This window comes from Marmota marmota, unplaced genomic scaffold (genome assembly GCF_001458135.2).
Source record: "Marmota marmota marmota unplaced genomic scaffold, marMar, whole genome shotgun sequence".
In the NCBI taxonomy this organism is placed as follows: domain Eukaryota; kingdom Metazoa; phylum Chordata; class Mammalia; order Rodentia; family Sciuridae; genus Marmota; species Marmota marmota.
Genome location: NW_026000256.1, coordinates 32177 through 44663, shown reverse-complemented (window position 1 = coordinate 44663; position 12487 = coordinate 32177). Strand labels below are relative to the sequence as shown.

General features: G+C 45.5%; 1 protein-coding gene across 1 annotated transcript; it reads right to left on the bottom strand.

The window, feature by feature from the left end:
- Window positions 1-6: 6 nt before the first annotated feature.
- On the bottom strand, window positions 7-12487 carry Znf275 (zinc finger protein 275). The gene is made up of 6 exons (XM_015506944.2): window positions 12321-12487; window positions 10238-10320; window positions 2844-2935; window positions 2279-2384; window positions 1536-1637; window positions 7-1165 (listed from the first exon to the last, which is right to left on the bottom strand). The coding sequence occupies exons 2-6, from the start codon at window positions 10266-10268 to the stop codon at window positions 9-11; spliced, it is 1488 nt and encodes a 495-aa protein (XP_015362430.1). The 5' UTR covers window positions 10269-10320; window positions 12321-12487; the 3' UTR covers window positions 7-8.

The following is a 12487-nucleotide window of genomic DNA, read 5'->3' as shown; positions in this document are numbered from 1 at the left end:
TGGCCCGTTTACTCGCGGTGGGTGGGCTGATGCTTCTGCAGCGCTGAGCGCCTCTTGAACACGCGGCCACACTCGCTGCACTCGCAGCGTCTCGCCCCACTGTGGATCCGCCGGTGGCGACTCAGGCCAGAGCTCCTGCGGAAGGCCTTGCCACACTTGTCGCACTCATAGGGTTTCAGTCCGCTGTGGATGCGCCGGTGCTTGATGAGGTCGGAGGGTCCGCGGAACGCCTTGCCGCACTCGCCACAGGCGTAAGGCCGCTCGCCGCTGTGGATACGCGCGTGCTCCAGCAGGCTGGAGCTCTGACGGAAGGCCTTGCCGCACTGGCCGCACTCGTAGGGCTTCTCACCAGTGTGGATCCGCCGGTGCTTGGTGAGCTCCGAACTACGCCGGAAGAGCTTGCCGCAGTGCGGACACCCGTACGGCTTGGCACCGCTGTGGATGCGCTGGTGTTCTGCCAGGCCATTGACTCCACGGAAGGACTTTCCACAGTCGTCGCAGTCGAAGGGCAGGTGGCCCGTGTGTATCCGCTGGTGCTTGAGCAGTTCCTGGCGATCCAGGAAATCTCTGCTGCACGACTTGCACGCGAAGGGCTTCTCTGAAGTGTGAAGCTTCTGATGTCGGAAGAGATGGGTGTTGGCTTTGAAGGACCGCCCGCACTCCTCACAGTCGAAGGGCTTCTCTCTGCTGTGCACCCTCAGGTGCTGACTGAGACCCGCATTCTTCTTGAACCTTTTCCCGCACTCCTCGCACTCAAAGGGCTTCGCCTCCCTCTCCATTTGCTCCCTCTTCTCTACGCCATCATCTAGGGCCTGACTAGGGCCGGGCTTGGGCTCCGCGGCCGTATGGCTCTTCCTGTGCTCATTAAACTCTGACACCCCCCTGAAGACCTTCCTGCAATCGCCACACTCCCAGCCCTTCTCCTCACTGTGAACCCTCTGGTGCTGGACAAGGAGCACTTTAAGGCGAAAGGTGTCCCCACACTCTTTACATGCAAAATGGTGTTCTATGGGCAGATTCTGTAGGTTCCCTTCCCTCCCGTCAGTGTTCCCATTCTGTTTGACCTCAGCATTTGGGTCACTGGCCCTTAGGGAGCTCGTGGAAGCCATCTCCTGAGGCTGGAGTTCTATATCCATTGTCTGGTGGTGGGTCATAGAAGTGCTTTCTGAAAGGATAAATAGAAGACACTGCAGACTATAGAGTGCACAAGGAAGGAGGCCACTCTCTCCTGTCAACAATTCCCCCACAACATAGCTGCTGAGCACAAGGACTAAAAGCCAAAGGAAGCTTGTGCCAGGAGGGAAGGATCAAGGGACCCTGACTGCTGGATATTGCCTACCAAAGGGATTCCTGGGAGGCTTCTCCTCCTGACAGGACACCACCCACACCCCTTAAAAGCCTCAACTGGGCTCCCAAACCTAACATTAGACCTCATGAGTTCAGCTGAACCCTCCAACCCCAACTTGACCCCACAATAGCTAAGCTGGGCCTCTCCCCAATTTCCTCATATTTCTCTAGGTTTCTTTTTCACTCACCCAGGTGCTTAGCTTGATCTGTACTGAGGGATGGGTCTGATACCAACAGCACTTGTCCTTGGGCCAGGTGCGAGACCAAGGTAGGGTTCAAAGCAGGAACTCCTGATATGGAGAAGGAAATGAGTCACAGAAGTAGCCACAGATGACATCAGAATGGAAGAAAAGGGAAGGCCTTTGAAGAGAAACTCTTCTGGATCCTCAAAAACTGGGCTAGTTGTGACCTTAGGTAAGTCATTTATGCAGATCAAATGGAGTTCCCAAGGGCCAGCTCCTTTCAGGGCTGATCGTTACCCTACTTTCTACCCTCTCTGTGTCCACCCACTGAATTTGAGCTCTTCCAGATCTGGGGACTTCCTAACTCCCAAACATAACCCCAACAGTCTTTCTTTCTAAGCACTCTTCCTCCCAACACATACACATCCCTGAGAGGTAAACAAGAGCTTGACCTCTCAACAGCAAACTCCAATCAAATGGCCATGTAATTTGTATAATTTGTGAGTTAAAAACATTCTAAACTATAGTAGCAGGTTTGCTCTAATTTCTTTCCAATAAAAGACTAAAGGGGGCTCTTTACATGTCATGAGGAATTGGGGAGTTCGTGTCACTGGAGATCTCAAATATAGCAGGCCCTTTACATTTCCCTATAACCTGGAGACAAGGCAAGCTTGTGTGGGTGTGGTTGTGTGCCCACTCCCTACTTCCAACAGGTGGTGAAAGTGGGGAAGGGCTAGAGGGAACCTTACCCACAGAAGTCATGTTCCCATAATATGCCAGTGTCTTCTGTTCAGGGTCCAGGCTCAACCATTCCCTTTTTGTCAGGTTCCACACATCATCAGATGGTACCAAAGCCTGAAAGAATTCAAAGGATGATTAGTCTTTCCATCTAGTCTGCAACGAAGCAGGGGTGGCACCAATAATGCCAAAAGCAAGGGGTGAGGGCCTGGAGTGTGTGTGTGCTGCTAACATGGAGATCCAACAACAAGCCCTGAGAAGTCCTGGAAAGAGAACATTGCCAAGCACAAGGAAACCTAGGCTGTGACCCTGGCCTCCCACTGTCTTCCCAAGGGACCTCAATTTATTCACTTTCCCAGATGGAAACTCAGCTCTCCCAACTATATGACAGAAATTCCAAGCCTAGTGGACCTCCATTCCTTGGCAGCCTCAGGAGAGAAGCAGAGGGTGGGAAGGAAGGTAGCAACCAGGGTTCACATTTTGCTGTATGTCATGCTGGGCAAGAGGCAGCGGCTGAGGCCAGAATCAGGGAACCGTGATGGAATCCCAAGCAAGGTAGAGGGAAGCACAGCTCACCTGGGCCTCCGGCATCTCAAGAGGGACTGCCAGGACCTGGTTTCCCGGGGCTCCGTCCTGGGGAAGGGCAAGACCTTGGGGAGCAGGTGGAGCTAAGGAAAGTGAAAAAAGCCATGAGTAACAACAACCCTGTCTCTGGGTCCCCTGGGATGAGACTGGTAATTTCCTGTTCCCTGGTTTTAAATATTGTTGAATCTTTTCTCACATGTTGGCCAAACAATAAGCCAGAGAATGGGAAAGCCTTAGAAAATACCTCAGTGGCAAAGTAGGCTGGCAAAGAATTAACTCAGGCAGGATGGGGGGAGCCAAGATAAGGCAAATGAATGCCAGCTAGGGCACAGTCACGACAGCCACAGAGTGTGACAGAGAGCCAATGGCAGGGAGACTAGCTTTCAGAGGCAAGCTAATCACAGGCCTCTCTCACAGTATGCAGGATGGAGGTGCACAAAGCAGAATACCAGCAGAAATGATAGGAGATGAGGCATCTGTAGGAGCTTTGTAGAAGGCAACACTAAACTGGACCAGGTGACTGAAGGGAAGAGAGGCAACAAGGAATAGGAACCCAGGCTTTCTGACCAGTGGTGAGGCTCTTCAAAGCCACAACACATGGAAAGATTCCACTGGGTGAAAGACAATGAGAACATTTCTCTCACATATTCAACAAATGAAAAGCTGAACAAAATTGGAAAGACCAAAGAGAAGATCTTCAAACACCAGGTTACTAAATAAAAGACCTGGACAACATAGACAGGTTACCTTTTCCTTCCAAACTGCAAAATAAGTGAAATAAGACCCTAGCACAGATGGCTCTGTACCACAGGCCTCCCACTTCAGTGAGTTGCAGAGTTTGTGTTCTGATGTCAGTTCAACTCATGGAAGTGAAAAGGAAGCACATTTTAAAAAATTTCACAGAAATTTATTCAGTAAAGTAGAAGAAAGAACAATGAAAACTTATCTTAACTCCATGAGCGACAAATGGATGGGCCTGTAATTATTTTCTGTGCAACTCCAATAACCTCATGTTTTTCGTTCCAGGGGCCAGAAGGCCCTAAGCTATGAATAATAAAATCAAAAACTCAAGAAGACTCCTAACTCGGTGGCTCCCTCAAGGGAAGTGTCATCAATTTTACCTGTGCAGTGTCTTCTGAAAAACCTCAAATATTATTCTTAAAATTTCCTTTTTTATTGGTGCATAATAATTATATATAATAGCAGGACTCATGTGACAAATACTTGTACATGCGCATAACATAATTTGATCAGTTTCATCCCCTAACATCCCTTTACCCTCCCCTCCTCATTTCCTCAATCAACTTCCTCTACCTTACTAGTCTCCTGTTTTTCTGGAAAGGAAGCATTTTGATACTAGCTTAAGCACTATAAAACCCCAATACTCCAGAAAGACTTTTACATAAAACTGAAGGTATTATATTAAAAGAAATGAATGGAAACTTCCATTTATAGCCATGATGGAATAACAAGGAACAGATTTTACATCCTGCCATGAACAAATAGCAAACGGGAGAAAATATATGTGAAACAACAGTTTTCAGACATTGGACAGTAGGAAGCACAGGATCATGATCCCAGAGAGAACAAATGAGGCCAGTCATCAGTAACTCAGCTCTCTGCCTGGAGGCAATTTCCAGACTGAGAGTTTAAGGAGGGTAAAATTAAATAGAGCTTAGTGGCTTCACCAAGTTGAAGAGACACAGGCCAGCATTCAGGGTAGCAGAGGCAGCTGGAAGTTGTAGAGCAGAGTTCCAGAAAGGAGTGTGCTATGCTGAAAACAGCTTCAAAAATCTGCATAAGGTTTCCCTTGAGTCTTTCCTAAATACTAAGCATGCGGGCATACAGTGAAATTCCAAAGGGCTGCAAAAGGAAAAACTAAGAAAGTATAAAATGAACAATTCCCGGAATAAGCAAAGATAGAGAGATGTTCAAGGTCTGACTGACCAGCATCCTCTCTGATCAACTAGGACATTCAGTAGTGAATACAGAGGGACCATGCCTCAGTAGTAAGGCTGGACTATCCAACAAACGCTTAAAACTCAGCTTCAAAGAGATCAAACGGATCCACAAGTAGTTATTTCTCAAAATCCAGACACTCAATCCTTACAATGTTCAACATCCAATCAAAACCTGCTGGGGACAAACTCTGTCTTTTGACTGAAATGTTTAGTCCATTTATATTTGACCTAATTGTCCATGTAATCGAGTTTAATTTGTTGTCCTAATATTTATTTCTCTTTGTCCCATCTGTTCTTTTTCCTTTCCTTTTCTCCTTTCATTTTTAAAAATGAAGCTCAGAAAGAAAGCTATATAATAATAGTCAAGTTTCTGAAAACCAGTGATAAAAAGAGAAATCTTAAAGTAAACAAAGGAAACAAATGATACTTTGTACAGAAGAACAAAAATAAGAATAGTGAGTGACTTCTTTTTGGAAAATGTGCAAACTCAAAAACTACTAAATAACATTTTAAGTGCTGAAAGTGGGGGAAAATCTGGCAACCTAGAACATTATATTCAGGGAAACTATCCTTCAAAAATGAAGGAAAAAATAAAATTATTGTCTTGCAAAATCTGAGAGAATTTGTCTCCAGTAGCTCTGTACCATAAGAAATATAAAAGGAAGTTTTTCAGAAATAAGGAAAATGAAATAGATGAAACTTGAATTTACCCAAAGACATGAAAAACATGTGGAATAATGTACGCATGTGTGGGCAAATAAGCAATACTTTTACCTTCCTAATTTTTAAATCTTTAAAAAAATAATTGGGGCTGGGATTGTGGCTCAGCAGTAGAGCACTCGCCTAGCACAGGTGGGACCTGGATTCAATCCTTAGCACCACATAAAAATAAAGGCATTGTGTTGTGTCCATCTACACCTAAAAAATAAATGTTTAAAAAAATAATTGACCATTTCAACTGAAAATAGTGAAAAGGTAGCGTGAGGTTTATGACATATAGAAGTAAAATGTGATTGTGTGTTTTAACAAGTCCTCTGAGACTCCTGTGCATACTAGCAAGCTGATAGTGGAGATAAAATACAATACCAAAAATCATCCAAAAGAAGAAAAGTAAAGAAAAAAAGGAAAAAGAACATATGGGACAAAGAGAATTAAATACTAGGATAGCAAACTTAAACTTGATTACATGGATAATTAGGTTGAATATAAATGGAGTAAACATTTCAATCAAAAGGCAGATTGCTATACTGTACTAAAAAACAAAATGTGACTGTGCTATTTACAAGGAACTTTAAATATAAATACACAGGTGGGTTAAGAGAAAAAGGATGTAAACAATATAGTATACCAAAGGAGGAGTGTAAATAACCCAATATCATTAAAAAAGGTATTTTGTGGGGGTGGGGGGATAGGGAGAAGGCGAATGAGCTCTGGAGATACTACTGAAGAGTCCTAGAACTCACAGCAGGAAGAAAACTGGAGAGTTTAAATACGACATTAACAGTTAGTCAATGTAGGATGACATGCAGAGATTACAAATACATACATTCTTTTTTTTTTTTGTATCAGGAATTGAACCCAGGGGCACTTAACCACTGAGCAGCAACATCCCCAGCAGTCCTCCTCCCACCACTTTTTTAAAATTTTGAGACAGGACCTCACTAATTTGCTTAGGCTGGCTTTGAATTCATGATCTTCCTGCCTCAGCCTCCTGAGCCACTGGGATTACAGGCATGCGCCACTGTGCCTGGCTTGAATTCTTTATAGAAGATACACACAGACATAATAACTCTTGATTGAAAACCCAAAGAGGGTAAAGAAAGGGGAGTAGACAACTGAGTAAATATTTGTGTTTTCAGAGAAAAAGGATCAAGCACACCTATACTGCAGTGTATCTGCAGCCACATAGGAGAAGAGTCAAGGTCTAAAAATGTTTGTTTTCTGTTTCTGGTTCCATTTTTAGTAGCAAAGGTGAATTTCATGGGTATCAGAAAAGAGATTTTGGTGGGGCTGGTGCTGTAGCTCAGTGGTGGAGTGCTTGCCTAGTATGTTTGAGGCACTGGGTTTGATCCTCAGCACCACATAAAAATAAATAAATAAAATAAAGGAATTCTGTCCAACTACAACTAAAAAATATTTTTAAAAGTAAATTCAAAAATAAGGGCATACAAATACAATAACATGATTTTAAAAAGATTTTGATAATCTTTGGATGAGAAAAATGCTCACCATGCAAGAAGACAAGGGCTGAAGCCAAGGAGACAATAGGGAGTGGCCCTTGGGATCAGATCAGAAGACCAGCACTTCCTAGGATGCCCACATAGGCGAAGCAAGCACAGGATCGAAGGGCTGAGAGGATGTGTGGGCAGTCTGAGAAGGGGGATGACCAGAAAGCCTAGAGACAGATCTCCCAGGCTCCTTCCCACGTACTATCTACACTATCAGCACAGTGGATGGGTGCAGGCAGAAGCCCTCATTTGGCACTAAAATCCATGGAAGCATTATTCCCATTTTTAACTGGCCACGTGGCACAGGTGTTTCCTCAGTGTGTGTACATTCATCCTCAGGTACTCAGCATCCAAGCCCTTCCTCTCTGGGGTAGAGCCCCTCTGGCCCATTGCACTTCTTCTGGCATATGTTCACTGTCTAATTTGATTGTGGCTTCCCATACAAATAAACTGGTCCTGAATTTATTTTTTTAACAATTTGCTTCCAATTGATATTGATGTCTGGCTGCTGAATGAAATGGAAGGGGGACATTGTGTTATATATGCTGCCCTCAAACCACAGACCCAAGGCCTTATCACCCCTACAAGGTCCTGGCCCAGCCCACCAATTACATATCCTGTCCCCCAAGTGTCAGTCACTCCATCCAGAATACTGACATTCATGTACTTCTAGATATGTCAAGGCTGTGGCCCTTAAGGCCTTTAAACCTGCCCATTAATTACATCCCTACAGCTTATCAGAGAGCTCCTTCTAATAATTCAGGCCTCAACTCAAATGTCACCTCCTCAAAACCTCTTCAGTCTCCAGCCTCATCTGTTTACTTGGAAAACCTTCACTACCTAAAAATTCTCCTAGGAAGTTGCTTGTTTTTCCCAGGAAAAATATCAGCTCCAACAGGACAGGGCCTTCTTTTCTTGGTCACCCCCGAATCCCTAGTGTCTGCAGCAAATTGTGGAGCAACTTAAACAATGTGTGTGGGGAGTGGAATGTTAAATGCAGTGAACTTCCATTTATGCAGCACTCAGTATGTGTATTTGGAGCTGTGTGTCTTCCTTCCCCTAATTTAAATGATCACATCTATGGCTATTGTCACCTCCATTTTACAGAGAAGGAAACTAAGGGTCCACATTAAGTGGCATGTTTAATGTCCAGCTCCCAAGACCAGAGAAGAAAGAAATATGCAGCCCTATTTTACCAGGCTATAATACAATAGGCTGGTAGGGAGCAAAAGAGAAGCCTCATTGTATGCATGGGTGTTTGGGGGCTGCCTTTCAGTCTTCCTGTTAAGATGCCACTGCAGATCCTCACTGAACAAGATACACAAATCATTCTCTCATGTGCACACATGCACACACTTTCACTCTCTCACACACAGTTCTTCCAAGCCAGCCAAGTTTAATTGAACAAATCCTCCTGAAGTGTTCCATTTAATTGAGTGAATCCTACCAAAGAATTTTACTTAATTAGAATGATTAACTGTTAAAATCCTGGAGCCACAAGCCCCAAATGAATTGTTAATTATCCCTTTCCATGTAGCAACAGGAGTGGCCCTTCCTGTCCCAGATAACCCAGGGGATTTGGCTTGAGAGCACTTCAACTCTCAGTAGCTGTGTGATCACCACCCACAGTAACAGAGTCCAGAGACACAGAGAGCCAATTTAGAAGGTGTTCATAAAAATAGGAGGAAAAATGTGGGCCTTACTTTCACAAAATGAAGCTAATTGCCAAATAATTAACCGAGTGTTATCAGGTAACAGAGCATCAGGAAAAACTAAGGAAGATCATTTTTTAAAGATAATACATATGGATCCCCATTGTAATTAATAATAAAATTATCATCAATCCTGAAGACAATCAGATCACTTAGAGTGCATGATATACAACTGTTCTACTTTAAAATGGTGGAACTAATTTGGAAAAAAAGCTGGATGCTGTGACCAAAGTGACAAACACAGGTGTCTACTGCCTTCTGAAAGGATCTTCCAGGATCAAGGTCAAAGCAATTTCAGACAGAATATGAAAATCACTGTAGTGCACCCAATGGACACAGAGACTAATGCTGACCTTGAATGGAAGGCACTTTCACTCAGTGCAGAAAAGAACACCCCAATCTCATGAGGTGCACTCCTACTTATGACTGGGAAATGGAAGCAGATATACAACACAGGAAAACTAATCTCCAACTCCCACCGAAAAAAGGCCCTGACAAGGTCAACTGCAGATTCCACAGTGGACCTAGCCAAGTGCCATGTATGCTACAGCTGTTTAATATTTGCTGCTAGAATACATAGACAGTGATAATGTTAGTGTTAACCTACTGCTGAATAATTTGAAAAATGATGCTTAAGCCCATGCCAGTGAACAAATCTTCCTGCTGAGTGCTTTAGATCACAATGTAAGTTTTAACCAACCAACTTATTAAAATTTACTGTGTGGAATTGGAAATGCTAAGAGACCCCCAAATAATCATTTCACTTTGATCTGAAAGAATAGAAATTGAGAGTTTATTTCAACAGAAACAAAAACTGACCCACGTCACAAAAAGTGGTGAAGAATTAGGTGTCTTCTGGTCACACTGGACTTAGGATGTCCTGAGGGTGTCTGCCTACTAGTAAAAGCAGTTATTGAGCCTAAAAGATCAACTTTCAACTGATATGACTGCACATGCAGCCAAGCAGTGTCCCTGGACAGATGCTGTCCTTCCCTGGGGTGGGGTAGAGGTGGGGAGAGGTAGCAAGCCTACCCAAACAAGACCCACCTGGCAGCTTGGTGCCCAAATACCTGGACTCCCATGAGCATCTAAAGAAGGACCTGCAGCAGAATGTCCTCAGGCCAGAAGACAGCAGGTGGCTTGTGATGTTCAGTTCAGTTCTGGGCCAAAGCAAACATGCCCCAAAAGGTGTAAACATAAGAGACCTAGTTTCAATGGTGCCTTCAGCTTCCTCTTCCATCCAATGATCTCCTGGATTCCCAATTCTCTGTATTGGATATCATCTCTCCCTTGTGCTGTGTCTCCAGGTTTGCAAGAACTGTCTCCGGGCAAAGACCATTCAAAAACTCTAGCATATATGGAAATCAAAAAGCTTCCAGAACTTGAACAACTTTGTTCACCATGTCATATCCCCACCCATGGGTATTCTAACAGCAAGGCCCACCTTATGCCAGCAGGTGTGGTCTGTAAACACTGAGACTTACCCAAAAGAGACATACAGGGATGACTCATCATGTCTCTGAATGACACTGGACACCGTTGATTAGTTCGGTAGGTAAGGTCCCACCTGTTGGATTGAAATAATCCAGATAAGCAGAGGCAGGCTTGAGTGCACTTTCCAGGAAACCTCTCTTCTTGTATAGCGAGTGCCCAACAGTAGGACAGACTGTGCAATTCAATACGCACTGCTGAGGTCCTCATGTGCCCTAGGCAGGCCAGAATGTGAGTGCTGAGTTGGTCTCTGGGCAGCAGCCCGTCCTGGCCTTAATGTTCCTCTAACGTGGCAGGCTGAAAAGTGTATGTGAAGGCCCCATTTGGGCCCATCCAGTAGACTGCAAGCCGCTGCTACTTGAAGTAGCAGGATCCTAAAGGGCCAAAAGCGGGTGTCTCACCAGGAAAGTCTGTTACTTTTGGGATATTTGTGTCTGTGTGTGTCTTTTTCTGTGTGTGTGGGTGGAAAGGCATCTGTTTCCTCTCTCATTTTGCCTGGGCACCTGTCTCTCTCTGTTTAGGTTTCCATCTTCTTTCCCTTCTATAAAAAGCCAGAAGGTAGTCCAGAAGGGGATTTTTTAGTGTTTGTTGTACTTAATTGAGGAAAGGTTTATGTTCCCATTTCCCCAAGAAGATGCATGGTATCTTACTAAAAATCAAAATAAATTGTAAGTATAGCCTCACTGAGGTTACATTGTCTAGATATAAACAATTTTAAATTGGGGGTGCAGTGGGATGCTGTGCAAATCCCAAGGATCCCTGGGCCATCCAGGAGACCAGGCAGGTTTGGAAGAGCTGGATCACTGCGTTAGAAACCTGGTTTCGAGTTTAATGAAAACTGAAGTAGCAGAGCAGCAGGTCTGGTGGGCCAAGAAATATGCATTCTCAACAAGCACTTCAAAGACTCTGATGTGGACACTGGGCTTGTCTAGAATCTAGAGGCTCCCTTACCTCAGGCTCATATGATACAGTGCTCCTGCCCAGGAGCCTCCTGAGGCTGAAGCCCACTGAGTCTGTGGCAATGGTCAGATTTCTGGGAAGAGAATTCACTTTCAAGAAGATTTTCCAAGGGGTCTCTCCAGGAATATTTTGAGGGAAATTCACTGGACTAAACAGACACTATGCAAGTTGCTTCTATGGAAAGGTCCAATGGCAGAAGGGTTGAGTACCTAGTGGAGTCACTATTCCAGAGATCTCATCTGAAATCATAAAGGAAAATGTTGGGGCTAAGGTTGAAATGTTTCACTAACCAAGGAGACTAGAGGGGGACGCCAGCTGGGCTAAGCCAAGGCTGGCTGAAGGATGTCAGTTGGAACAGGGTGGGACCTCTGGGAAGAGGGCCAGGAATTGGGGGTGTTTGAAAGGTACCATGGGCTTTGGGCAGCAGTTGAGTGTGTAAAAGGACATGTAATTAATCACCAAAATTTAGAGTGGAGGAACCAGCAAAGGAGTTTAGGAGGAAGAGGTAGTGGGGTGAGGTGTGAGATGGTGGTCCCCCAAAGCCCTGTTCAGACATAGGGTCTTGAGATCTCTTTACCCTGTAAGGGCTGCCCGTTTCCTCCATTTCCTTCCCTCCAGCTCTCATGCCTTAGACAACAGAAGTGTCCCATTCTCCCCACCAAGCTGAGACTTGACCCACACCCAAATGGGAAGGACCGACCCCCCCCCAGCAGAAACCATCCCTAGCGCCCTAGATTGTGGCTGAACCCCAACTGCATATTGGGGAAAAGCCCTTTAAGACCCTCCCCCTCAACGCTTCCTACCACATCGCCTCCATTGCGCTTGGGGTTACGGGTTGGGCACCCTTTCTCATCCCCTGACCAGTTCCTACCCATTAGCATCTTCCACAGGCAACGTAGGTAGGCCTCTGCACATCAGCAATTCCCGCCCTTACCGCCGTCCCCCACCCGCAGCTGGAAGGCCTTCGGGCCTCGTCGTACCCGCCATCTGGGACCCATCCCCCTTGGCCCCTGGCCCGTACCAAGGCCGAGCAGTTCTCCATACACTGAGACGCCCCTTCCCCCGCATATGCTCCCACCACTGGCACATTCGCTTCGCCCCCCCAGTACTTCCTACCTCGATCCGGTGTGCTCACTCAGGCCCGCACATCCTATCGCCTCCTTCGTGATCAGTCGGGCTAGCACGTCCTTCCCGCCGCTCGCACGGTCACCTAGATCCCACACACTCTTCAGCGGCCCGCACGCTCACCCAGGCCTGGCGGCGACCGATGCACAGCCCTCAGC